The sequence below is a fragment of the Bos indicus genome, chromosome 3 (genome assembly GCF_029378745.1).
Source record: "Bos indicus isolate NIAB-ARS_2022 breed Sahiwal x Tharparkar chromosome 3, NIAB-ARS_B.indTharparkar_mat_pri_1.0, whole genome shotgun sequence".
Lineage (NCBI taxonomy): Eukaryota > Metazoa > Chordata > Mammalia > Artiodactyla > Bovidae > Bos > Bos indicus.
Window position 1 is genome coordinate 20430339 of NC_091762.1, and position 27693 is coordinate 20458031.

Below are 27693 nucleotides of genomic sequence, written 5' to 3' on the forward strand. Positions count from 1 at the left end.
AGAGAGTCCAGCCAACTTAGCTGAGTAAATTGAGGGGGAAACATCCTAGCCAGAGCATGGGGATAAACTGAAAATAAAACCCTGGGCTCCCCTGAACAGTCTCTACTAAGATTGTCCTTTCCTAAGACATTTCTTGAGTCTGTTCAAGAGAAATACAGCCATCACCATGCCTTTTAAATGACCCTGGTTGGTCAGTTCAAGAAAATATGAAGTCTCCCAAACACAGGAGCCAGTGTCAACTTAAGGGATGCTGAAATAAAGTAACAAAAACAAAGACCTAAGTAACCTGAAGGAAGGTCCTAGATATTATCTGTACAAGTATACAACTATGGCCACTACCCAAAATCCAAAATTCCAACTTAATACTTTATTACCGCTACTGCCCTTGGCAACGACTGGCCACTTAGAAAACATGAGACCTTGAGTATTGCCTTATGTAGGTGCAAAGGATTTCTAGCCAGGGGAGGAGGAAACCAAACTAGATGTTGCCCATCTCCTTTCTACCCATTCCAACTGAAACACCCCAAGAAAAATGTAGGAAGTTTCAAGTCTTATCTCCTCCTTCCCACAAATTAAGTGACAAAGGACTTAATTCTCAAGAAAGGAATCCAATGGGGAAGGGAAAGGAAGGCATGTTGGAACATCTAATTTGCTAAGAACCCCAGCAGATCCAGGGTGTGCTGGGTTAGTCAACACCCTTTTGAGTCAAACACAAAGAAACTGCAGCCTGTATTTGTTTCCTCTGTTGGCACTGCTCACTAGCCCTTCCACCCACATCTGTGTTCTCAACTTTTGACTCCTGCCACAGTGATAAAGGAAAAGGACAGGGGTAAAAAATGGAACCATAAGGTAACTGCAATTATCAGTTTCTAAATAGATCTCGGCCTTCTTATCCGGTTCCCCTGAAACTTGTAACTTAAGTATTGTTTCTTCTGTCCTCTCCCACCCCCTAGTTTGTCAGAAATAATTTATTTTACATGGCACTTGCTCCTTTCCTTTAAAGCACATGTGATTCTTTCTACTTCTACATGGGGGGAGAACAGGATGTTTACTTAAGAGCCATCTCATGGGTGTCCCTCTTGCAGCCTCAACCAGTTATTACTCAGCAACTGTGAACAGCAGCTGACCAGACTTGCCTATACGGTTTACTCATAATCAAGTATGAGAAACGCCTCCATACCCTAAAACATACTCTGTCCACATACATGAGGGGGCAACTCATTCCTTCTATACTATATTGGCCCAAATAAAACAATTTTGTGGAAGTTGTGTATTTTCAACATGCCCAGAAAGGCCAATGAGTTCTAAAAGCTGTTGCTTCCTTGGGATGGGGACAGGAATCAGGTGGCAAGTCAAGGCCCCACGTGGGGACCAGGAAGTTAGGGTGAGCCGGATTCCAGAAGCGGCCAGTACAGTGTACACCCCTACTTGCTGGGTGTGTTCCTAAACTGTGCTATTTCTGAAGTGTCTGGTGACATGTGTGCAGTTTCACATATTCAAGGCTGCTATTTAGGGCCTTCTACCCTGCCAGGGATCCAGGCCTGGTCTAGATGCAATGACTCTCTTTACCCCTTTAGCCAACATTTATTAAGCCTCACTGGGTCATGAAAAGGGATGGGGTGAGAGAGAGGTTAAGTGTGGCTTCTCTTACTGGCAATACGTGAGAAGGGTAGATGTGGGCAAAGAATTGGCCAGAAGGATCCCGACTGCCACTGCCCCAATTTTATGCTTGCTTTAAAAATACTTTTTTTGCTCACAACCATACAATTTTTTGGTAAGACGTACAAAATTATTATCCATACGGTATACCCACTTCATTACCAAGCACTTCCTGAACATCTTGATCTTGCCCCACCCATTGTCCCTTTCCAAAATTGAACTGCCATAAAGGACCAAACAAAACCCACAAGGCCATAAAGATCTTAAGAAGCTCAGAATGCCTTCAGTGACATTGACTGCAGAAGTCAAAGCGGACAGCTGGACAAGATCAGAGAGGGGAAAAGTCAACCACACAACAAAGGAAACCATACTTTATTAAACAGGAAAACAAAAACATAATATTGGGGGCAAAGAGATTTTAAAAAAAAGGAATGGCTGGAAGAGAGGAAAGCGCAAGCAGTCGCAAGGCAGGCTTGAGATGGGGGGTCTTGGGCGTGTGTTTGCCTCAGACCTGTGCAGGTGCACACACACCAGCCCCTCTACCCTCCTTGCACGTTTAGACCAAAAGCAAATACAACTGTATCTTCAGAGATATATTCAGGCTTTTCTTCCTGCAATCCTGTAGCTGGTTTCACCTTCAGCCCTGGACAGTCATGTAGGGTCTTTGCTGGAGAAAACTTAGGTCTTTCCAACAACAGGCCTGTTCCTCAAAGCAGCAGTTTCAGCTTCTGGAGAAGTTCCTTCCTATTTGCATTCACCAGAGAAGCCAGGGGCCCTTGGTCAAAGCCCCAAATCTCAAAGAAAAATGTCAAACCTTTAGAACTAGTTATTTTATTAAATGATATTAATACACATTTCAAAAGGATTTCATTGTTGTTGCCTCTAAAGCATGTACTTATTTTGTTTTCCACACTGAACACGTGAGAATATCAATCCAACATATCTAATTTAAATCTTAACAGGCACCCCAGCCCATTCAAAAAAAGGAGGGGAAGGAGGGGAGGCAAAAAGGAGAAAAAGCAGTAATTTACAGCGGCTTCAAAACAGTAACAGCTGAAGCTTACTTCTGCATGAACCACTGATAGTGAATATTCTGCAATTAGGAGTTTTAGCATATTCCCATTATCTAGATAGGTTTGCTGTACCATATACATCACAAACATTGTATTCCTGGGACTGGAAAGGATGAAAGGCCTATTCTCTTATCATTTTACCCTCCCTGGAAATAAACCAAATTCTATTTATTCTCAACAGAATTTGGGAGGGCAAATGGGAGCAGGGACAGAGGTTGAATCTAAGCTGACTGAAGGGTAAACTTTTACAGAATATTTAAGGACTCAATTTCTGATATTGGATCACTGAATTTTAAGTGGTACCAGTGTACTCATGCCGTACCCACTGATTCTCTGTCTGTGATTTTACAGTGAGCACCAAGAACCTTAGTAACAACTTCGCATTATCTGTTTGCATACTGAATCATGTCCTTGCCAAGACACACTATACTATGCTTTTTTAAAAATCTTGTTCTGAGGTTGAAATACAAAAGTCAGAGCATGGGCACGGAGTTTTAAATCACAGACACAGAAAGAATAAAACCCCTTTGTTTCATGTTATGAATACCAGAATTATCTTATTTCACTATATCACATATATATACACACATCGTTGTCTTCACTGACTGCCGTAGGCAGATGTCCTTCAAGTTAACAAACAGCTGACAGTTACATACAAATCCTCATTTCCATCCTGAAACAAATGGATTTTGTGGCTTAAAAAAACAAAACACACTCCACAGAAACCCAACCCTTAAAGTCCATCTTTTATAACTGTACAAGGTCTTCCCTTTCATGTACTAGCTATCATGCTTCTGAGGACAATTAACCTGCCCCAACATTCAGGAAACCACTTTGCTGACCAACCCCCCATTTTCTGATAAAATCAAATGGTCAGAGAGCCTTTTCAAGTAAACGCTACTTTTAGATTAATCGAGAGCAGCAGAAAGAATTCACATTCTTTTATTCTAGAATGAAAAACATCCCACTTAATTTTCTGCAAAAGAAAAAAAACCTATTTCAGTTTTGAGTTAAAACTTTCTCCCTTTACCTCCCCCCACCCCACCCTCACACTCTTTTATACTTTTCTCTAAACAAATGTTTTAGGACTCAGTATAACTGTATTGTTTCTTTGCTTTGCTACACTATATATCTCATCCCACTTAAATGTTGTGGTATCATGCGTTTTTATGCAGGGAGAGCTACAGGGCAGAGAGGCTTGAGAAGGTCAAAGAAAGAACAGCTGGCTTAAGACCAGAAATGCATTAGGAAGATGGAGGACTTGCAAGATCCTAACCACAGAAAACCACAGAAACCAAACAAGTAACATGGAATAAATTACACAAAAACACCCAAACTATGATGCACACCTGGTTTGAGCTGCTCTTTTACCTGCAAGGCAAGCTTATTCTGAGGCAAAGAATCATCTTCTGTCACTATATTGCCCACGGTCTCCCATCTGTAAAACTTCACCGGGGGAATCCAAAGCAATCCCCACACTTCCTAGTTACTTCTACACTAACTTGGAAGAAAATATGAAACTTGCTAGGATTTCCTTTTATAGTCTTTTACTCATCTGGCTGGAGACTACCAGTGTGTACTTTAGGGTAAGACACTAAATAAAAAAATGTAGTAAAGCAACATTTGCTTTTCAGTGTCCCTAAACACTCAAAGCGCAGTGATTGTCTTTTCCCAGTACTAGCTGTAGAAATACAAATAAGGAGCTTTTCAGTTCAGGGAGAAAAAAAAAAACACTTTTTTTTTTTTTCATGTAAAATGACTAAGGGCATAAACATTTTCTATTGAGAGTGGGAGATGAGGATAAGGTTTGAGCCTTGAAATGTGACAGGTTGCTATCCATAGAGTGGGGTAAATTTAAACTAATCAGGTCCTCATATTTGTCTGCAAGGATATGTATAACATCCATTTGTCACTAAGACAGAGCTAAAGAGGTATAAAGAAAGATGCTACTGAACTTCCTCCTTCAGAATACCAAGAGGAGGGGTGAATACAGGACTAGGTCAAGGGTAAAAGAAAGATAAAGACAAATATTTCTCTTTCCTCATAGTTAACTTTTGGTGACAACTACCAACAAATGTCACATTAGGGAGGCACCATGGTAAAAATGTCTACTTAAAAAAAAAACAACAACTGGGAGAATGTTTCAGTTGCACCTCTGTATCTACTGTCAACTACAGTGACTTTCCGGCTAGACTAGAAATGTAGACGAGAAAACTGAGGGAGAAAAAGTCAAGGAAAAAAAAAAGCAGGAAGCAAGAGCTTGATTCCAGATATGTGAAACCACCTCAGAAATATGTTTATGACAGATGGCCAAGTCAGATCATACCATCAATGGCTCCTTTCTCTCACTCTCTGTATTGCAGTTACTTATTCTTTAATTTTAATATACCTGGCCCCCTTTCTTCTACTCAGAGGAGGAAAATTCTTTACTAGGATAAAATGAGGTCTGTATTTCCTCAAAGTTGTTGCCTGATAGAACCTCAGAAGAGGCTGAATTAAAAAACAAGGGCTTAGACTTTGGGAGAAAGGTCAAGAACTCAACTTCAATATGCCTTTTAAAACAAAAGAAAGCCCCCAAATAACTTGACAGGTCCGAGGTCCCCCACATTTCCTCCCCTGCAACATCTCTTGGCTGTCAGCAGGCCACAGAGCACACAGAGAAGACAGCCACACTGGTTACAGCAGGTGACTGAGCTGGACAGAGAAGGGGACAAGAATCCCTCCATTGACTACTTGATAAGCCAAGCCCCAAATAACATCCCAACATTGCACATGGTATTATCTGTACTGATGGAAGTTTTATTTCAAATGTAGTAATACTCTTCAATAGATGGGGTAAAATAAGATTTGTCTTCCTCCCCACCCTTCAAACCCCCAGCCAAATGAAGTGGCTTTAGTTGTGTTTCTTTGCCCCCCACCCCCTTAAAATACAAACATCTTGGAAAAGGTAGGTATAAGTGCAGTGGGAGGGAGGACTGGATGGAATAGTGAAATGTAAGCATATATAACTTTTTAATTTGGAAGGGAGGTCCTTTGTCATAATAAAAAAAGAAAGAAAAAAATAGATCAAAGGAGGGAGAACAAATAAAAACAATGATAATAAACCAAACTCCTACTTCCAATGCTCTCTACTGTTCAAATGCCTTTCCCTTAGTTTCCATCAGTACCTGGGAGGGAAGAATGGGCGTTTTGGTGCAAAGAACGGAGGGCCCCTAGCGAAAGGTGGCCTGGGTCTCTTTAAACTGTGGAAAGGGTCTCTGCTGAGAAAAGGCTCCCTAGGCCGGAAGTCTGGCCGGGGACTCCGCAAGATCATACCACTCCGGTTGATGGCGTCTCTGTGTGAGGGACCCAAGGGGGGGCCACTGCTGCTGTTGCTGCCTCCCCCACCTCCTCCTCCATGGGCTGGGCCCAAGTGCTCCAAAGAATGGGAAGGCAGGCTCAGGCTCTCGCGCACACGGCTAAGGCCGGGGCCGTTGAGGTCCCGCTGGGTGGGGCCCCCATGGTCCCTGGGTCCTGGGAGCACCCCGAAATGATCAGCCAGGGTCCCCTGAAGGAGGGAACTATGGTCCTTGGGAAATACTGCCACGGCCCCCGCCACTCCGTGCTCTGCCAGTGGTGGGGTTGGGAAGGGTACAACCCCAGAATGGTCACCAGGAGGTGGAGGAGGAGGAGGAGCAGAAAAAGGGACGCCACTCCCGCCACTGCTGCTATGTTCCCCGGGGGGCGGAGGAGGGGGTGGGGTGGGGAAAGGAACTCCACCGTGCTCCCCAGGAGGTGGGGCAGCGTGGGTCAGGGCTGCCTCCTTTGCGAAGGGGTTCGAAAGATCCACAGAGGGTAGATGAGTAGGTGCATCTCGAGAGAAGATACCACCATGATCCTTAGGAGGGGCAGGTGGGGCAGATGATGGCCCCACTGGCTCTCTCTGGAAGGGTGTCCCATGATCCAAGGGGGATGGGGGGAGATGATGCTCAAATGTTGAGTTGAAACTGTTGGAACGGAAGCTGCCGACACTTTCCTGAAATTGGGGTGCTCGTTCTTTGTATGGTGCTGTTTTAAAGCCAGTGAGGCCTCCGCTGCCCCCACCCCCAAGGGATGCCAACTCAGAGGCACTTGAGGGGCCATTGTCAAAGGAGCCTCCTGAGGTGCTCAGATCAAACCAACCCACCCTTGAAGCCTCACGCCCATGTCCTCTATTTCCCTTCCCAGGGACTCGGATGGACTCTACAGTCTGTATCGGCTCCCCTGACATCCTCCTATTGGATGCATTATGATAACCCAAGGTTTCTATAGGGGCCCCCTTCTCTTCGGTACTGTCAGGCAAGTCTAAGCAGGAGGAGGAGACTCGAGTCTCTATGCGATAGTGCTCTTCTTGTTGCTGCTGATCGGCGGCCGTCAAGCTCAGCTGGGCGAGGTTTGACAGGCTGACACCATCACTTGAAGTGCCCTTGTTGGGGGCCTGGCCAAAATGTTTATCATCTGAGGGCTTTCGTGAGGCATTCTTAAGCATATTCTTAAACTCAATCGTCGACGTGGTGGAAATGGTAGAGGCCAGGACTTTCTCCACGCCTGACGTGGGTGGGTGGCCCGTGGGAGCAGCAAGGGTGTTCTGCGGAGAGAAAAGGGACCGATGTGGGACTGGGTGAGGAGAGTCTGGGTACTGCTTCTGTGGCAAAGTGAGATGCCCCGTGGCAGACTGAGACAAGCTATTGTGGTTGGAGTCAGGGGTGAAAAATGAATCATTCTTACTCGGCGATGGTGACCGGTCAGACCCCGCTTCATTCCCTCTGACGCCGAAGGCACTGAACAGTCCAGGGGGAGACGAAAGCCGGCCACAGTTCTCACTAGAGTCCAGGAGGGCCCGCACAGATGCAGGGAAGGCAGACTTTACCCCAAATTCTTGACCCCTGTGGCTGTAACTGGACAGGATTGGCTGGTACTCAGTGGTATCAGAAAGCTTGCTTGATTTCAGGATAGACTTGGCTGGTTTCTTCTCTAGGTTCATCATGGCAGATGGTGGAGGCCCTGAATACTCGAAATCTCGGTAATCTTCATCTTCCTGGAAAGAAGTATCTGGATAGAACTTCTCCTGTGAAGAGTCCATCAGAGAAGACGGTCTCTCCATTCCATCGGAAGGCTGCTTATAGGGGGAGTCACTGCCCAAGCCAAAGGGCCGAAACGTAGACACAGAACTGGAGAGCTCTCGGGGGAAGCTTTCCTCTCTCCCAGGGGGTGGTGATCTTGTACTGCTGGGTGTTGAGGACCCAGGGCTAATGATCTTAGAAAGCAGGGACATGGTATCCACACTGCTGGACGTGGGCTTGTCCATCATCTCATCCTGAGTGGGTGTCCCACTCCGTTCATCCCGTACCGGGGTTCCATCAATGTTGTCAACTGACGTGCTAGTAGGGCCACGCTGGAAGTCTGATGGATGGCTTTCTGCTGGAGCACTGGATCCCAAACTGCTCAGGATTGGGATGTTTAAGTTTAAGCCACTGAAACCAGGATTACCTTTTAAGAAGTTGTGGATCTTCATTTCCAGGCTTGGGGAGGTGGACTCTGACTCCAGCTTTGGCTTGGAGGCCTCTGAGGATTGGCACATGGCAACTTCAGTAGGCGGTGCAGCAGGGCTAGCACTGTGGTTACCTGTGAACCCCAAAGTGTTGGAGGGCAGCTTGAAAGTAGTGCTTGGGAGCCCTGGGCTTTGCCCAATGGAGGCCTTGCTGGCTGAAGTTGACGAGACTTCAGAAGTTGAGGAATTAGGAGAGTAGTTGAAGCTTTTGGGAATAAAGGACTGGGTATTGGAGGGCAGGTTTCTTCCTTTTATGCTAGAGACTGTGGTGTTAGCAGGGGAAGCTGAAGTGCTCTGGGGTGTAGCTTCGCTGGATGGAACTGGGTTCCCAGTAACACTCTGAAGTAAAGATGACAGGCCTGTAGAAACAAAGATTAGAGAAGTTAAGAACAACAACTCCCTACTTTCCAATGAAAACAATGTAGGCTAATCAGATATTCATTCCAGTGGGAACTAGACAGACATTAAAATATGAGATCAAAGGGATTCAGAACAAACAAGTAATGGCTAAATGTCACAGAAAACACTGGTCTGATTTATCAATATAAGGAGAGCAAATTACTGAAATATTTCTAGTAGCCATGAAACAAGGCCAACATGGCAAAAATAAAACGCAACAGGAAGAGGGAGATTTTAGTGTCAGAATCACTCAGAGTTTAAACAAGACAAAACAGGAAAAGAAAGGGGGCATAATTATCTGTAAAATAACACTTTAAGCCAGTATTTCTTAATGTTTGGTCTGCAGAATTGTTTCTCTAAACGCAAACAGATATTCTGCCCTATCTTTCCTTTCCAACTTCCGCAACTGTCTCTAATAAGTTAATGTACAGTTATTCTTAGGACAGAGAGAACGACATGCAAATTGCAGGGACTTATGTGACCTGTGATGCTTTTTTTAAGAAGCATATCTTGCTGGATTGGTGTTATATTTGGGGAAACAAGGCTTCGGTTGTGAAATTTTTAGTTGTAGAATGTAGCACTAATAAATATACACCAAAAAGCTTATAGAATTAGACCTTTGGGGACACTGATCCTTTGACAAGACGACACACCAATCCCCTTCTTATAGCTTGGAAAATTCAAGGATTATTGGTCTATACATGTTGACACTGATGAGATCCACCTCTACTCGCTGACAGACAAAACATTCTCAGAGCACCAAGAAAGAATTCTTTGGGGGCAAAGGCAGGCTGAAGTCCACCAAAGCAAACTGCTCCTGTAGAAAATTTCTTGAAAAAATATTTGATAAAGAAATAACAGAAGGTTCTTTATTTAAAATCCAATCATATTTTGGAAAATTTACTCAATTTCTGATCACAAACGAAAATTTTACATACACTTCACCTGAATTAATAGCTTTCAGTCATATACTAAAACTGTTCCTTCATAATGATATATGAAAAAAAATAATATTTCATTTGATATTTCAATTATTGTCTCTTTAAAATTTCAATTTTTATCCTTATTTGCTAAGAGAGTTAAGGTCTTAAAATTTTTAAGGTTGTTCCATCTTTGCAGCATTTTCAAATGCCACTGACTTCTAAACAATGATGCATGGCTTTTATTATTATGCAATATTTGAAAAATCCAAACAATTAAAACAGTTTATTTTCATTGCTATCCTCCTGAAAAAAATATCTGTATTTAATTTTAAATAATCTCCCTGGCTGTACAATTTTCCTCTTTTTAATAGTTTGATTTAATTCTTAACAGCAACTGCTTTTACCAAAATCAGAAGTCTTGAAGCACTGCAAAGTGATAATATCCTATGATTATAAAATGGTATTTCAGCATATCTTTCAGATGTTGTGAAATGAATTCTTCAAGAGATCATCTTCTTAACATAGATACTACTCAGATTTCTGGTAATAGGGGAAATATTACTCTCTTACCACTAAATATTACTTTATTTATATACACTATAGTGTCTGCCCACTAAAGTCATTCTTTTGTGCTGAAAATACCATTAAGGGCTGTAGGTGAGACATTGAGAGCAAAGTTCTAAGAGATTTCCTCTATGGTTGTTGAAGAAAGGTATCTATTTAAGTTGTCAGACATAGTCCTTTTAAAAGGTAAGGAGAATTCCACTTTCCATGAGGAACTCAAAGGTGGTGAACTGCCCTGTTACTCCACAAAGTTTTTTTTCTGAGAGTCCCACTTTTTATTCTGTCACAACACACCTAGTTCTGTTCAAATTTTGCCTGATTAGAAGGTCTACATGATATTGTTTTAACAATCTGCTTAAAGAAAAAGCTTCTTAAGATCTATGTATTATATCTACATAAGAAGTTAAAATACAAGTGAGTTCATGGTTTTTAATGTAATTACAGAATGATAATAGAAGAGAAACTAGAAAGGAGAAATCATCAACATGCCAATCTCTCAAACTACTTATCCCTGAAATTAGTAGTGTGAGTTGCACTGTAGTATTAATTCTTTTGCTGGTGCCAATATGTAGAGGTGTGGATTATTATTTAGTAGTATTTAGTCATGTGTAACAAAATTCTCTTATATTGTAAGACAAAGCTCACTATAATACAGTGCTTGGCGGATCCACTTATAGAAGTATAGGAAATAAGAAAATGAAGAGATACCTGTACTGCTGCTCTCTATTCATTTTAAGTGGGATCTCAGCACCACTGACATTCTGGGTTGTATACTTTGTTGTTGGGGTTCTCCTATGCAGGGATTAAGTAGCATCCCTGGCTTCTACCCATCAAATGGAGTGGCTCCCCACCTCAACCCCAGCTGTGACAAACAAAAATGTCTTCAGACGCAGCCAAATGTCCCCTGGAGACTTTTAGTTAAGAACTACTGATGCAGAGTAAATTACTATATTGAAGCTGTAATTCACTGCATAATTATACTCAGGTTGGTATTTGAAGGATCTGAGAACAAAGAGCAAGGTAAGCTTTAAGAAAAAATGTTAGAAGCAAAAAAAAAAAAAAGGCAGCAGACAGTTTTAGGCACAAAACATAATTAGCAAAGCTGAATAGAGAGATTCAAACAAGGTAAAAGATAATAGGTAGGTTTCCCTGGTGGGAATCGGCCTGCAATGCAGGAGACTTGAGTTTGATCCCTGGTTTGGAAAGACCCCTGGGAGAAGGGAATGACAACCCATTCCAGTATTCTTGCCTGGGAGATCCCATGGAAGGAAGAGCCTAGTGGGCTACAGTCCATGGGGTTGCAAAGAGTTGGACATGACTGAGCAACTAACACTTTCACTTTCATAGGTAGTCAGAAAACAGAAAAAGGTATGATATCTATAGAGGCCATTTGGACATAAAAAAGGAGATAATCATGTCTTCTAAGATTTCTGATAGCAGACTGATCTTTTTTATTGTTTTTAGTTTCAATTACATTAAAATATGTACAATTCAACACTTACTCATGTATACTAAGAGTACGGGATAAATAAGTGAAAGAATACTGGACTCCAGTCAAGAAATCTGGCTTTTAGTCTCAGCTCACTAAAAAGGCCGATGTGTGATCTTAACCTGGTCACATCACCTCACTGAGCCTAAATTTCCTCACCCAAAGAGGGGATTAGACTAGAGCATATTTAAAGTCTCTTCCTTGACATTTCAAAATTCTATAAATGACAGGTCATATATGATAAAGAGAATAATGAACTAACTGTATTATATATTTCATGGCTTTAGATTTCTCAGAAATGGTACCCAGGATTAAGCCAGAGACAAACATTCACAGTTCAAATCCCTCTGGCACATGTCAGTTTACCTTGCAGTGCAGGGGCTGACTGTGTCTGGGTTTTGGAAAGAGCAGACAAAATGCTCTCTGGGGTGATCTCCACCTTCGAGAGGATATTTGCCAGAGGGTTGTGAGATGTTGTTGTGGCAGGTGCAGGTGTTTTCAGGCCACTGGTGAGGCTGCTCGGGCTTGTAGGAGTTCCTGGAGAAGGTCTTGATGCAGGACTGACCCCTGGTGGCAGAAAGATCAACTCAAGAATACGCAATTCAAAATGACCTTTAAATGCATGACACTTTCGAGTCACTGAATTGAGTCTGATATGTCTCATAGGAATTCTTCTGTGCATGATCCACTAGTTGTCCATTGCATATAGAAAGAAAAACTCTGAAAACCAAGACTTGCTCCCGTCTACTTGGAACACCATTAAATTAGACAAATATCAAGTTTTTGTTCATATGTATTTACTAGCTTTCAGAGCCCCAGGAGAAAGAGATTGGAAAACTGATTTCTTTTTTCTCTACCAAATGAAACCTACACATCAGACTTCTGTAAGTGCTCAATAAATACTGCTGGTTAATTATGATCAGACTTGGTCACTGAATAATTCTGAGATAAATAAGTTATTTCCTTTTACATGGACTTTTCATTCAAGCAATCTTTACATTTTTATGTTTTGAAACACTGGGTTAATTTTTAACAGGAAAAAAGGTATATAAATAGAAAGTCATTTTTTAATATAAACAGGTATTTAGTAAAGAAAAAATTACTGATAAATGAAAGAAAATTTTACATATTTAATGAAAGGAATGCAGATTCCAACAAACAATTTTTTCTAAGACTGAATTTGACAAAGTATAAAGCAAAACTAAATTGTGTTGGAAAGACTGAGAAACAATGGGAACTTTCATATAGTTGGTACACAAAATAGTACATCTTTTGGAGATTGTTTTAGTTATAAAAAACTTAAAAACTTACATGCTGATTTTTTTGAGTCTTTATCTTCTAGAAATAAATATTTAATTATTTATGAAGAAATGAAATAATTGGGCTTTTCTTCAAAATAATCAGGATTGGAGAGGACACAGCAGAAACAAGATTGGCCATGTGTTTATACTGTTGAAAATGAGTGATAAGTATATACAAGGGCTCTACTTTGTAAATTTTTATTAAGATTTCCATTAAAAAAAAAAGTCCTATTTAAAATTCCTTTTAAGAAGGGTTGTGCATACATTTTTAGCATCAAGGTTGTTCATTAAGTATTCTTTACAATAGTGAAAAACTGCAAACACACTAGATGGTCTAATAATAAAGGCTTATATAAATTACTGAATGCTGTATAGCTATCAGATGATGTAGATGAATATTTAATGACTTACAAAAATGTTCATGATACGGAGTTAAATTTTTAGTAGCTGATTTCAAAACAGTACAGTTGTCCCTCAGTATCAATGGGCGGCTGGTTTTTCAGGACCCCTGAATATACCAGAATCTGCGGATGCTCAACTCCCTTATAAAATGGCACAGTATTTGCATATAACCTATGCGCATCCTTCTATATACAGTACCTATGTGTGCATATACTTACCAGGCCACACTGCCTGCTGGATCTTAGTTCCCTGATTAGGGACTGAACCTGGGCCATGAAAGTAAAAGTACCTAGTCCTAAGCAGGACTGCCAGAGAACTCCTCATCTTCCATATACTTTAAATCATCTCTAGATTTAGTTAAAATACACATTACAATGTAAATGCTATGTAAGTAATTGCCAGGGCAAGGCAAGTTCATGTTTTTGTTTTTTCAACTTTCTGAAAAAAATTTCCCCCCAAATATTTTCAATCCATGGTTGGCTGAATCCATGGATGTGGAACCTGCAACTGCAGACCTCATGAATATGGAGAACCAACTGTACACGCAATGCACTTCAACTATTTCCCCTCCCAATGCTTCAATTATTGACAGAAAAATTAATGTAAATATTTTACTTCCCCAAACACACATATATATGCACACACACACACATACTTGAAAGGTTAATAAACAGAAATGAGTTCCTTTGGGGTGGCAGACTATGAATATTTATTCTTTTATTTTCTAATTTTTCTATAGTGACCATGTATTGTATTTTTACTTTATAATTAAAAAACTACTTTTAATTAGAAAACAAAAACAAAACTCAGATTGATGGTTCAATTCGAAAGACAGAAATAAGCTTTTTATTTTCTTTACTAGGCCTACTTACCAGTATTTTTCATGACTGATGTCAGGCTGCTAAGGATGGAACTGATCTTTGCCAGATCCACATTAGCTAGGTTTGGCAAAGCCAATGCTGGAGTAGGGGAGAGAAGGGATGTGTTCACAGGCTTCGGAAGAGGTGGCGTTGCTGTCATGGTCACAGGTGCTGGAGTACACGAAGAGGCTTTTGAGATACTTTCTGTTGGCTTTGTAGGTACAGCAGTGGATACAGTTGACTTCTCCACAGGTTTTTCCTTCCTGTCCTCTACTGCTTAAAAAAAAAGAAGAGATGATATTGCATCCTACTGCTTTCCAGACTCTGCTTCCAATGCAGAATCACATGTCCTAATATTTCCTAAAATGTATTATGATTTATTAGAGAAAAATCATTCATCATTTTTTTTTAAAGCCATACTCTTAATAACTCATGAACCTTCCCACCTTTAGTATCTGCTTAAACTGAATTTCCCAAATGCATGTCTTTTTTTTTTTTTTAATTTATTTATTTGGCTGTGTTGGGTCTTAGTTGTGACATGTGGGCTTATGTCCTGAGACATGTGGGATCTTGCTTCCCTGACCAGGAATCGAACATACATCCCTTGAATGGCAAGGCAAATTCTTAACTACTGGACCACCATGGAAGTCCCTCTAAAGCTTCTTTCATTTTACTTTTTAATGATTTCTTCCATATTAGTATCTGTGTACTGAATTTGTACATTTCTGGAAGCATGTTATTATTTGGTACACATTTGTGTTTTTTCAGTAATGTTTATGTCATAAACTGTCCTGTCTTTTCTCTGCCGTTAACCTGGGAGCTTCCTAAGAGACAGAAACTCTGTACATACGTTAGTGTACTTACTTTCCTTTGGCTTCCCGAAATTGGTCTACTGGGGGTAAAATCAGACACTAATACAATGTTATACCTCCTGCAATAAGACTGTCTTAATACTTTAAAGGCAATGTATATATGGATAGTGCATCAAATTCAACCTAGGTCAAACTGCCTAATAAAAATAGTTATAAAAGCTGGGGATGCCAGAGAAACAATTCACCCATCCAGGTTAACTGTGTTAATTGTCAAAGTGTGGTTAACAAAATGAGAATCTTGGAATCTTCAAGGTCAAGAGTGACAGAGAACAAGGAATTTCAGCATAAGCGGCCCTCCCTCTAGAGCAGTGCGTGTTCAACAGAAATACAATTCAAGACACGTATATAAGTATAAATTTGCTAGTAACCATAGCAAAACAAAAAACAAAAAACCCACAGGTAAAGTTAATTTTAATAATATATTTTATTTACTCAATACACCCCAAATATTTTCGGTTTAGTAAAACAATTATTAATTAGATATTTTCACTCTTTTTTATGGTCCTCAGTTTCTAGAATCCAGTGTATATGTTGTTTCTGCCACACTATGTGGCTTTTTGGACCTTGGGCCCCCGGGAGCAGAAGCGCAGATTCCTAACCACTGCACCACCAAAGAATTCTCTGAATAGCACAGATTCTTAATCTACATGGCATACCAAACCTGAACCACTGCTCTAGAGACAATACTACCACCTTGGTGCTCTAATTTTATAAGGATTGAACTACCTTTCTAATACCTGCCAGTGACAGATTTATTGGTGGGGAAAGCAAAACAGACAAGGAGCAAGTGGTCTACTAATCACACAGGGCGTACCAATAATTTTTGACCCATCGTCTTCTACATCTGAGAGGTCCATATCTTCCACGTCACGATTATCTGTCGCAGGCTCAGGTGTGGCAGATTTCTCACTCTCTGCATTTGGTGACTGGGACTCCTCACCTCCCATTCCTTGGAAAGGGGACTCAGAGCCAGTCGGGGAGGGAGCATCCACGCTTGGGGAAGGGACTGGTGATTCCTCAGGATCAGGAAGGGTTGACTTCAACTGATCCAGCTTTTTCTTTAAATTGTTCACTCGATTAGCAAAGGTTTTATATGCCTAAAAGAGAAAAAAAGAGTTTACTCCTCTGAGAAGTAACCAAGAAGCTACCATTCTGACTTGATCAGATTTCTTCATTATTATTAACTGTATCACTGGTATAAAACAAGAACATATCATCTGTCAAGCATGGAACAGTTTCCAATCTCTGCTTCTTGTATTTCCTAAGTCATTATTACCATCCACAGTTACCCAAGGCAGAAACTTACAAGTTATCTGTAATTCACCCTCCCTTGCTCTCTTCTATCCCTCCAGGCAACCAATATTTATCAAGAGCCTAAATGTGCTGGCCAACCTTCTAGGTACTGGAGATACAACAATGACCAAGAAGACAAAAATTATATTCATAAATAAAGCCGTTTGAGAGGTCAAACACTATTGACTTAAAAAAAAATAAACTTGTTTATTTTTTAAAAGTTTTAGGTGTACAAAATTACTGTGAAGATAAAATAGAGAGTTCCCATATATCTTACACCCAATTTCCCCCCTTTTTTTGGCCATATGCACAGCATGTGGGATCCTAGTTCTCTGACCAAGGATCGAACCCACGCCCTCTGAGTGGAAGCACATTTCAAACTACTGGACCACCAGGGAAGTTCCCAATTTTCCCTATTATTGACACTTTAGTATGATACATTTGTTACAATTAATAAACCAATTTTGATCTTTATTATTATTAACTAAAGTCCATACTTTATGAATATTTCCTCAGTTTTTATCTAATGTTCTTTTTCTGTTCCAGGATCCTGTAATTTAGTAGTCAAATTTCCTAGGTTTCTCTTGTTTGTGATAGTTTGCTAGATGTTCCTTTCCATGTTTTTGATGAACCTGACAGTTTTGAAGAATACTGGTCAGGTATTTTGTAGATGGTCTCTTAACTGAGCTTTGTCTACTGTTCTTCTCATGATTCGACTGGGGTTATGGGTTGTGGGGAGGAAGACCACAGAGGTAAAGTGTAACTGTCATCACATCACTTCAAAGGTACATACAATCAATATGATGTACCACTGTTGTTGTTAACCTTGATCACCTGGCTTAAATGCTACTAGTCATCTGATTATCTCAACTGCCATTGTCTTGAAGCTCTGTGTCTTTTTCCTTTTGGTTAAGGGTCTTGGACTATTAGATCATGGAATCATTTCAGTTGGTTGAGCAAGGAGCATTATTTTTAAAATGGGGTGGGGGACTTCCCTGGCAGTACAGTGGTTAAGAATTCATGCTTCCAATTCCGGGGGCACAAGTTCAATCCCTGGTTGGGGAAGTATGATTCCACATGCCATGTGGTGGGGCAAAACAAACAAACAAAATAACGGGTGGTGGGGGGCAGAAAATAAAATATTATAATTGAGCTTTTGCTTCTGGATATAATTGAGTACTTTGTAGCAAAGCAACACTCTCATCAAGAACAACTAGAAAAGCCAGATATATACATATACCTATCTATACACTTTCACAAGCACACACATACACACACGCATTTGAATGTACTGTAGAGAGCCAAGGCAACCAAAACCCAGGTGGCAATTCTCCAGCAGGGGGAAACCATGAGTAAAGTCAAGCTGACATACTGCAGCTGTCTTTTTCTTAGAGTTCTGCTGATATGGGGGAGCTAAGCAAAAATCTGACAATTTAGGCAAAAGGAAAAGGCAGAGAGTTACTACTAAATAATATAAAGAAAAATGCAGAACTTTTAACAGTCTTGCTGGCCTATAGAAACATTAAAAAAAATTAGAAAGGCCGAAATTCTGATGAAAGAGAAAGGACAGAACTGGCTTAACAATATGCTACTGTTTTTCCTTCAAGATATTTGCTGACAGATAACCAGCAAGGACCTATTGGATAGTACACGGGAACTCTATTCAATATTCTGTAATAACCTATACAGGGAAAAGAATCTGAAAGAGAACAAATACATGTATATATGTAACTGAATCACTATGCTATATACCTGAAACTAACAAAACATCAACTGTACTTGAATTAAAAAAAAAAACCACATTATTTGCTGAATTAAGCATAAAATTTCTGAAAAGTAAAGTGCAGTTAAACACAGTCTCGTGGTACAGAAGAGACAAGGATTAGAGTTCAAATCACACAATGAAGGAAGGGGCCTAGTGATCAGCCCAGGCTCTTGGTGGGAAAAATCTGTGATCCAGAAGCTGGATGAACAAGACAAAATCAAAGGCTTCCCCAAACTGCAATTCAGCCTGAAGCGTGATTATTCAGCCAAATAATTAATCATACTTGATTAATATGATTACCTCTCACAATATCGCCTAGCAAAACAAAGGGTGAATCCTTTCTGAAGGAAAACAAATCACCGACACTCTATAGAAATATATTTATATACAATGCTCAGTATTCAAGAAAAAATCAGCAAGCATGCCAAGAGATAGGACCAAATGACCTAAAAGAAAAAACAGACACTATGAACATACTCAAAACAAGTATATTCAATATTGGAATCATCTGACAAAATCCAAATAGCTATCATTTACACGTTCAAGAAGACACAGAAAAATATCATCTTGAACAATTCAGTCCAAAATTCATCAGAGCAAGAGCTTAAGGGTGCCTAGGTTAGGTAATGGAGCCAAAATGGAGTAAGGAAAATGACTGCATGGGAGGAAGGCACTGCATGGGAACTTGAAGCCTAAGCAAGATAAAAAGAAAGCCTATAGGGCTTCCCTGGTGCTTCAGTCCACCTGCTAACGCAGGATACACAGGTTCAGGATATACGCCACAGAGCAACTAAGCCCTGAGATGCACGAGCTGCAATTCTTCAGCCCACGCATCGCAACTACTGAAGCCCACATGCTCCCGCGCCCATGCTCTGGAGAAGAAGCCACAACCACGAGGAGTTGTGCACAACAACTGAAGAGGAGCCCTGCTTGTTGCAACTGGAGAAAAGCCCGCACAGCAACAAATGCCCAACACAGTCTAAAATAAACATTTTTTTTTTTTAAAAAGAAAGCCTAGAGAGGTGATGGGAGGAATGGAAGTGCTGGAAAATTGGTTATACACATGGGCAATGATCAAATAAGCAATTATGTTGAAGATACGGGGAGCAAGATTTTGCATTTTTAGAAAAAGCAATTACAAATGTGGAAAGGAAGAAAACTAGAATGAACCTTGTAGCGTTGGATTGGGACTGGAGACAACAGTGTGAACGCATGGTTTCTAACATGCATCGACAGATACAGAAATATATACAGATGTGAATGTGAGTATATAGGTTAAGTATGTATGCATATATTTCCTAGCTCTGTACACTGATATGGTCTGGCAGCAGTGATATCCCAATAGGAATAAATACACCTAGTATTCAGATCGCAGTTTCCAAATACGGTTTTTTACTAAAAGGAACCAAGACTCCTTGGAGAAATGACTGATTCCAAGGCTGGACAGAAAAGTGCAATATGAACTTGGAATACCTTGCTCCCAAAGTAAGGAAACACAAAAAACAACGGGGACATGTCAAAAGAACACAGAAAGCAGCTTGAAAGGAGCTCCCGCTGGCCACGTGGAATAATTTGAGCATCAAAACAATTATTTTGTAATGAATTAGTAGTTAGCAATGAATGTAGTGAGTAGCTTCCCTGGTGGTTCAGATTGTAAAGAATCTGCCAGCAATGCAGAAAACCTGGACTTGATCCCTTGGTCAGAAAGATCCCCCAGAGAAGGGAACGGCAATTCACTTCTGTATTCTTGCCTGGAGAATTGCATGGACAGAGGAGCCTGGCAGGCTATAATCCATAGGATTGAAAAGAGTTGGACATGAATGAGTGACTAACACTTTGACTTTCACATTCTGGAGGCTAGAAGTCCAAAATCAAGGTACAAGTAGGGCTATGATCCCTCTGAGACTGGGCAGAATTCTTTGCCTCTTCCTAGCTTCTGGTGGTGGCCATCAACCCTTAGCATTCCTTGGTTTGTCAGATGCATCACTACAGTATCTGTCTTGGTTGTCACACGACATTCTTCCTGTGCATCCAAATTTCCCTCTTCTTATAAGGACTCCAGTGACACTGGATTGAGGCTTATTCTAATGACCTCCCCTTAACCTGATCACATCCATAAAGTCCCTATTTCCAAGCGAGGTCATTTTCATATGTACCAAGGGTTAGGGCTTCATCATTATCGTTGTGGGGGTACACAATTCAATCCACAGCAATTACCAAGTGAAAACTTTTCAGTGGACAAGCTGAGAAGATGCCACTTATTAATATCTTATTAAGATATCAAAGGGAATGTTACAGGTAGTAAAACAAATCAAACTTGTATGCTAACTGAAAGGATGAAATGAGAAGAACACAATCACTTCTATGATATTCTTACTAAAGACAGATAACCTCTATTTGATCACAAAGAAACATCATATAAATCCAAATTAGGAGACACTGGACAAACTATTTGATTTGTAATCTTCATAATAGTACATCAATGTATTAAATTTCTTATGGTTATGAAAGAGAAAATTACCTTGGAGGAAAACACACATGAAAATATTTGGGGGTAATGGGGTGTCTGCAACTTATTTTCAAATGATTCCCCCCAAAAAGGTCTTCATAATGTACTTAAGATATTAAAGTTTGAGAGTTTTACAAAATAAAGACTGAAAAAAAATGAGAGGAAAAAATTAAAATAGGTTAACAGAATTTCACCATAAAAACAGAATCCTTTCTGGGGGAAAAAAAAAAAGGCAATTCTAAAACTGAAAAATAAGCCAACTAAATTAACCAATGGGTTAAATAATAGGTAAAATTCAGCAGAAGAAAGAATTAATGCATTAGAAGCCTGGTTAGTAGAAAATATCTAGAAGAGAAGCACTGAAGGGAAAGAATGGAAAATACAGAGAGGAACATAAAAAGACATTTGGAACACCGATGAGATCTAATACACAAATTAACAGAGTTCCAAGAAGAGAGGCGATATAATGTAATAGAGACTGTATTTGACAAGAAAACACCCCCAAATTTATGAAAAACATTAAGGCACTTGTTAAGGGTTGAATTATATCCCCTCATAATTGTATACTGAAGTCCTAACCCTATACTTCAGACTATGACCTTATTTGGAGACAAGAGTTTTTAAAGGTAATCAAGTTAAAAGGAAGTCATCAGGATGGGCCTTAGAGCAGTATGACAGGTAGTCTTAATTAAAAGTGAAAATTTAGAAACAAAGAGGCCATGTGAAGAGACATAAGGAGGAAACAACCCTCTTCTACAAGTTAAATAGAGAAGCCAGGAACAGAACGTTCCCTCACAGCCCTCCGAAAGAATTAACACTGCTAATAACACCTTGATTTTGGGCTTACAGTCTCCAGAAGTATAAGACAATAAATTAATGTAGGTTTGAGCTATCCACTCTCAGATACTTTGTTACAGCAGTCCTAGTAAATTAATACACCACTGATTCAAGGTTCCGCAAACCCTAAATCAGATGAATGAAGACCACACCTAGGCAGATCACTGTTTTAACTACTGAAGACCAAAGATAAAGAGAAAATATTAACAGCAACTAAATGCAGTACAATAAAAAAGTTTAAACACTAAATAAATGTTGATGAGATGAAACAACTGTAAAATCTGTGTGTGTATAATTAAAATATATAACAATAAAAACATAAATCTGGATGGTGGATATAGCTCCTTTGATGATATCTCCAAGGAAACTATGAAGTTAAAGATCTGAGCAGAGATTTCAGCAGTGCCCAGTGCCAGGCAGAGTTAAGAGTTCATGCAATAAGTTAGAGAGGCTTAGTAAACACCTTTACTTCTTATTAAAATGCCACAAAGGCCATGGATTAGGAGTAAGGACCATGTTCTAAGACTAAGGACTATGTCCAAATAAACTCATCCTAAGAAAGCCTAAAACCAAAGCCTTTACATCATAGTAATCCACAGATAATTTAACTAATTGCCAGGAAAAAAAAAAAACCCAAAAACATTTGTTAAAGGAAAATGACACAATTCAGAGCTTCCACAAGTATCACTCAAAATGTCTCCTAAAAAATAAATTCTTAGACATGCAAAGAGACAACATATAGATATGATTAAAGTATACACGCACACACAAATCATAAAACAGTCAATAGTATACCTAGAGATGACCCAGATACTAGAATACATACATAAGGTTTTTAAGACAGTAATTACAAATCCATTGAAAAATTTTTAGGAAAAGATGAAGAACAGATGACTAGACTGGAAAACTCAACAAAGAAAAGCAACTCTAAGAAAGAACCAAATGAAAATTCTAGAACTGAAAAATACAGCAGACTTCACTCAGTGGAATAAAGAATATTTGAAGACAAGTGCTTCCCTGGTGGCTCAGCAGTGAAGAATCCACTTGCCAATGCAGCAGACGTGGGTTCAACTCCTGGGTTGGGAAGATCCCCTGGAGAAGGAAATGGTAACCCACTCTAGTAATTTTGCTGGGGAAATCCCATGGACAGAGGAGCCTAGCGGGCCACAGTCCATGGGATCTCAAAGAGTTGGATACAACTTGGCAACTAAACAACAACAAATACTAAGTACCCAAAAATTAGTCCAGTGAGAAAAAGGAATGAAAGAGCAGAAATCTAAGAACACATGGGATGTATAACTGGAGTCCCAGAAGGAAGAGGAATGAAAAAGAAGAAATATTTTAAAAGATAATAGTTGTATAGGTTCTAAAATTGATTAACAGTATCAAACCACAGATGCAAAACACTCAGTGAACCCTCTTTATCCCTCTGCAGCAGGATAACTACAAAGAAGAAATCTAGGCACAGCTGACTTCTCATTACAACAAGGGAAGACAGGTAAAGGAATGTTTTTTGGTAATGAAAGAAAAAAAAATGCCAATTTAGAATTCTTTATCCAGTGAAAATATTTCTCAAGAATGTAAAATAAAGACATTTTTAAGATTAAAAACTGAGAAGTTCATCACCAACAGTTCTGCACTACAAGAAATGTTAGACTTTAGGCTGAAGGAAAATGATCTTAGATGGAAATACGGATTTGCAAAAAGGAATGAAAAATACCAGAAATGGTAAATACAGAGGACTATTTTCCCCTTAATTTAAAAGTCTACTGACTGTTTAAGAAAAATAATAAAAATTATATAAAATATACATAAGTAAAAAGTTAACAATGGCATAAAGATCTTAGGGAAGGGAATCTTACTATTGTTTCCTGCTAGTCCTGCAGGGCACATGGGTTCGATCCCCGAGGCAGGAAGATTCCACGTGCCATGGGGCAACTAAGCCTGTGTATCACAACTACTGAGACCGTGGCTCTAGAGCCCATGCTCTGCAACAAGGGAAGCCACTGCAATGAGAAGCCTGCACACGGCAACAAAGACCAAGCACAGCAAAACAAAAAAAAGAAAAAAAGTCTAAATAAATAAATATTCATCTTAAAAATAAGAAAAAGTATAGGAAATGAAATAATATAAAAGAAAATCTCCCAGTGTATTGCATATAACAAGAACAAGTTTTATTTTGTGAAATTTTAACTGTGTGTGCGCATATACATGTTGTAGCTCTCAGTTTCCAAGTAAAATCTTTCTGAAAATATCGTTTAAAGGTTTAAGTGTTTCCATATAAATCAATCCAGATTATTTAAATAACCTACTCACTTGTCTCCCTGGGTCTGCTGCTGCTGCTGCTGCTAAGTCGCTTCCTTCAGTCGTGTCTGACTCTGTGAGATCCCAGACGGCAGCCCACCAGGCTTCCCTGTCCCAGGGATTCTCCAGGCAAGAACACTGGAGTGGGTTACCATTTCCTTCTCCAATGCATAAAAGTGGACAGTGAAGTCGCTCAGTCATGTTCGACTCTTAGCGACCCCATGGACTGCAGCCTACCAGACTCCTCCATCCATGGGATTTTCCAGGCAAGAGTACTAGAGTGGGGTGCCACTGCCTTCTCCCTCCCTGGCTCTAATAGTCTCCTATTCTCCATTCTGCTATCTTGATTCTAAAATGCAAACCTGATCACATCACTAGCAAAATTAAAATGCTACAATTGTTTCCCACTGCTTTCAGGGTAAAATTCAAAGACCTTAGAATAAACATACACCTTTCAGGACCATGTTCTTGACGCCCTCTCCAGTTTTACTTATCACTTCCTCATAAATGCTCACCTATAAGAAACAACTTTCAGGCCCACCAATTTTGCCATGCTCACTTTTATTCCCATGCTTGAGAATGAGAATAAGAGCTTTCATTTAGCTAATTACTGCAACTTCAGAGTTTAGCTCCTTTTGGGAAAAATTTTCTCCATATGCCCGATCCCTACTCCCAAATTAGCTCAAGTACCTATTCAATCTGTTCTCCTACCACCCTATAGTTACCTTTACTACAGTTTCTATTATACAGAATTGCAATTGCATGTGCTCAATGAAGCGCTTCTTTGGTGGCTCAATGGTAAAGCATCTGTCTGCAATGCAGGAGACACTGGGTCGGGACGATCCCCTGAAGCAGGAAATGGCAATCCACTCCGGTATTCTTGCCTGGGAAATCCCATGGACAGAAGAGCCAGGCAGGGTGCAGTCCATGGGGTTGCCAAGAGTTGGACATGATTTAGCAAAGAGTTGGAATGACTGTTAGCTGAATAAACTTCTCCCAGCCATTTGCTGTGGATCCTCCAAAGCACACTAAATCATTTTATATAATTTCATAAGTAAGTGATGATGGTTCACTACTCAAAAATCACAAAATGGTCTTTGAGTAAAAATGGTAAACTGACCACTCCCATTTAGTGTCTCTCCCTCCTGAACACCTATAAATGACTAGTAATGCAACACAAAAGTATAAACCAGCAGCATATTTGAGAAAAAGGTTTCTACAAATTTTTAGAAAACAGAACGAGCTGTAAGAGTAAGAAGTGATGAGCGGTAATAAGTGAGGGCGGAGAAAAATGAGGTTAGGAATATGCAGAAAGGAAGTTACACCTGGGAAAGATTCTGTCTTGCAGAATCCCTGAGAAGTTTTGCTCCAAGAAACGATGAGTATAAAAAAGTGGAATGAATAGAGGGGTTGAAATTAGACATTAAAAGTGTGAATACCCAACACTCAATACCAACTCCTCTGCAATCCTGATGTGGCAGGTAAGGCACTATGCCCCAGGCAAAAAAATATGAGTTCTTCTCTAAAGAGTTACAGTATCCTGGCAAAAAGATTCCAGCTTTCTGACATTTAGGACTCCTTCCACCCTAACAGCCAGCTCCTTATCTACACAGACTTTACTATACTTGCGATAAACTCAGATAATTCCTATCTATGTATAGAGAGCTTTCCCAATCAATTTTTTCATAGCTCATTCTTAAATATGAAAAGAAAAAAGAGGTAGTATCTGATTTTTAAGAAAGTCAGAATCATAAAAGAGAAAAATCAAGTTAACTAGAGGAAGGAAAAAGACTCTAGATCTTCCAGAAAGCAGAACAAAAAGATCAAGGTTGATGAAACATGAAAAACACAGGACACCTAGAGGATCAACCTAGAAAGTCTAACATTTGATTAATCAATTTCCAAGAAAAAGGAGATAAAGAAATTATCTCAGAATTCAGGCTGAAAAAGCCCTCCAACCAACCCATAATGAATGCAAAACAAAAACCTCACCTGTAAATATATCATTGCAAAATGTCAGAACATCACAAAAAATACCCCTAAATGCTTCCAGAGAAAAAAGTTTCACCTACAAAGACCTTGCAAAGATTTCATTTCAACAACATTAATGACAATGGACTAATGCTTTTTAAGCTGTGAGGGAAAATGATCTTCAACCAGCCAACCTATCAGAGCAAATGTAAAAACAGAATAAAGACATTTTAAAATAGAGAGACCCAGAAGTCATCCTTCACAAACTCTTCTTTTGGGAAATTAATAGAGGATATACTCTAGCAAAACAGGAGAGAAAACCAAGAAAAGAAGACATGGAAATTGGCAAATAGAGGCCTCAGCTCAGAAAAGGAGTAAAGAATAGTCCTAGGATGAGATCTAAATACCTAAAATAGAGCAGAATACAAGCTCTGATAGGAAGGTCTCTGGGGGAAAACACGGATTTGGAATATCTGATGGGATACAGAATCTAAAGAGACAAAAAAAACAAAGCTAAAGGCAAACAAGAAAAACAGAAATTCTAGGAAAAAACAAAAACTCTCTACTATAACCAAGTTACTATAAAACCTTGTAGTGAACAATGTTCACACAGTTATGGTGAATGTTTTTTGCTTATTAATTTTCAGCCTTTAAAGCAAAGAAGACTTAATTATAATTATAGGGTGGAATGTAAGTATTATCAACCCAGAAAATGTAAAAGTATAGTTTAGTGATGCTGAGAAACTGAAGGGACAGAAGAAAATAATGGCAAAGAACAGGAATGTTATTATTTTAATTTTATAAAGTGGGGAACCTAGAATAAGTGCTCAAAAAAATAGTAAATTTAGTATTTCAAATTACAGGATAATCAACAGATTTTAAAGTTATAATGATACTGGGAGAAGAGGCTAGGGAGGTGACTATAAGCTAAATCTTCATTTGTCACATGAAGAAGTTAACAGATATTTCCTTTTTTCTTTTATTTTTGGTCACGCCCCACAGCAAGTGGGATCTTAGTTCCCCAAACCAGGGATCAAACCCATATCCCCTGCAGTGGAAGAATGGCATCTTAACCACTGGACTGCTAAAGTCCCAATGAATATTTCTTATACAGTATAAATCAAGAAAGAATAATATGAGTACATAATTCAGAAATATAGAGGTAAATACCAGAAAAAACAGCTAAATGAGTTAAAAGAAACTGTGTCTAAGAAGTGGGATTCGTTGGATATAAAGAATTATATACTGGGAATTCCCTGGGGGTCCAGTAGTTAGGACTCAGAGTTTTCACTCCCAAAGGCGTGGGTTCAATACCTGGATGGGGAATTAAGATCCCAAAAGCTCCAGTGTGGCCAAAAAAATAGTAATAATTAAAGAACTACATACTCTAATAACCATGTGCGCATGCATGCTCAGTTGTGTCTGACTCCATGATCCCATAGACTGTATGTAGCCCACACGCTCCACTGTCTATTTTCCAGGCAAGAACACTAGAGTTGGTTGCCATTTCCTCCTCCAGGGGATCTTCCTGACCCAGGGATTGAACCCACGTCTCCTGAATTGGCAGGCAGATTCTTTACCACTAGTGCCACCTGGAAAGCCCCTCTATAACCGTATACAGTGATTAAAACTTTAAAAAAAAAAGAAAAAAAAAAAAGTACAAAGCAGTTTCTTTCAAGAGCCGTTACAGACAAATGTCCAAATATCAATCCCTCTTCCAGTCGAGGTGGGGAAAAAGAGGGTCCTTAACTGAGCTGAAATTCAGTTACAATATTTCCATGTAGCTTTCTGGGTTTAAAAAAAGTATACATACTTCTGCCCAATTTTATATTCTGTAATAGTAACGTGGCACATAGCCACTGAAAAACTGAGACATAAGGCTTTAGCAAAGCTTAATGGTCTT

General features: G+C 39.6%; 1 protein-coding gene across 11 annotated transcripts in view; it reads right to left on the minus strand.

Annotated features, from left to right (window-relative positions):
* Positions 1 to 2016: 2016 nt before the first annotated feature.
* Positions 2017 to 27693, minus strand: part of RPRD2 (regulation of nuclear pre-mRNA domain containing 2) — a 95471-nt gene continuing 69794 nt past the window's right edge. For 2 of the 11 annotated variants that reach the window (XM_019956296.2, XM_070785740.1), the window contains 5 exons: positions 15926 to 16208; positions 14252 to 14512; positions 12043 to 12243; positions 7479 to 8660; positions 7031 to 7338 (listed from right to left, as the gene is read on the minus strand). In XM_019956296.2, coding sequence (XP_019811855.1) covers positions 7250 to 7338; positions 7479 to 8660; positions 12043 to 12243; positions 14252 to 14512; positions 15926 to 16208 — 2016 coding nt within the window. In that variant the 3' untranslated portion in view covers positions 7031 to 7249. Of the gene's footprint in view, positions 8661 to 12042; positions 12244 to 14251; positions 14516 to 15925; positions 16209 to 27693 lie in introns of all 11 variants that reach the window. The other 9 variants (XM_019956278.2, XM_019956262.2, XM_019956286.2 and 6 more) reach the window with 6 other exon arrangements.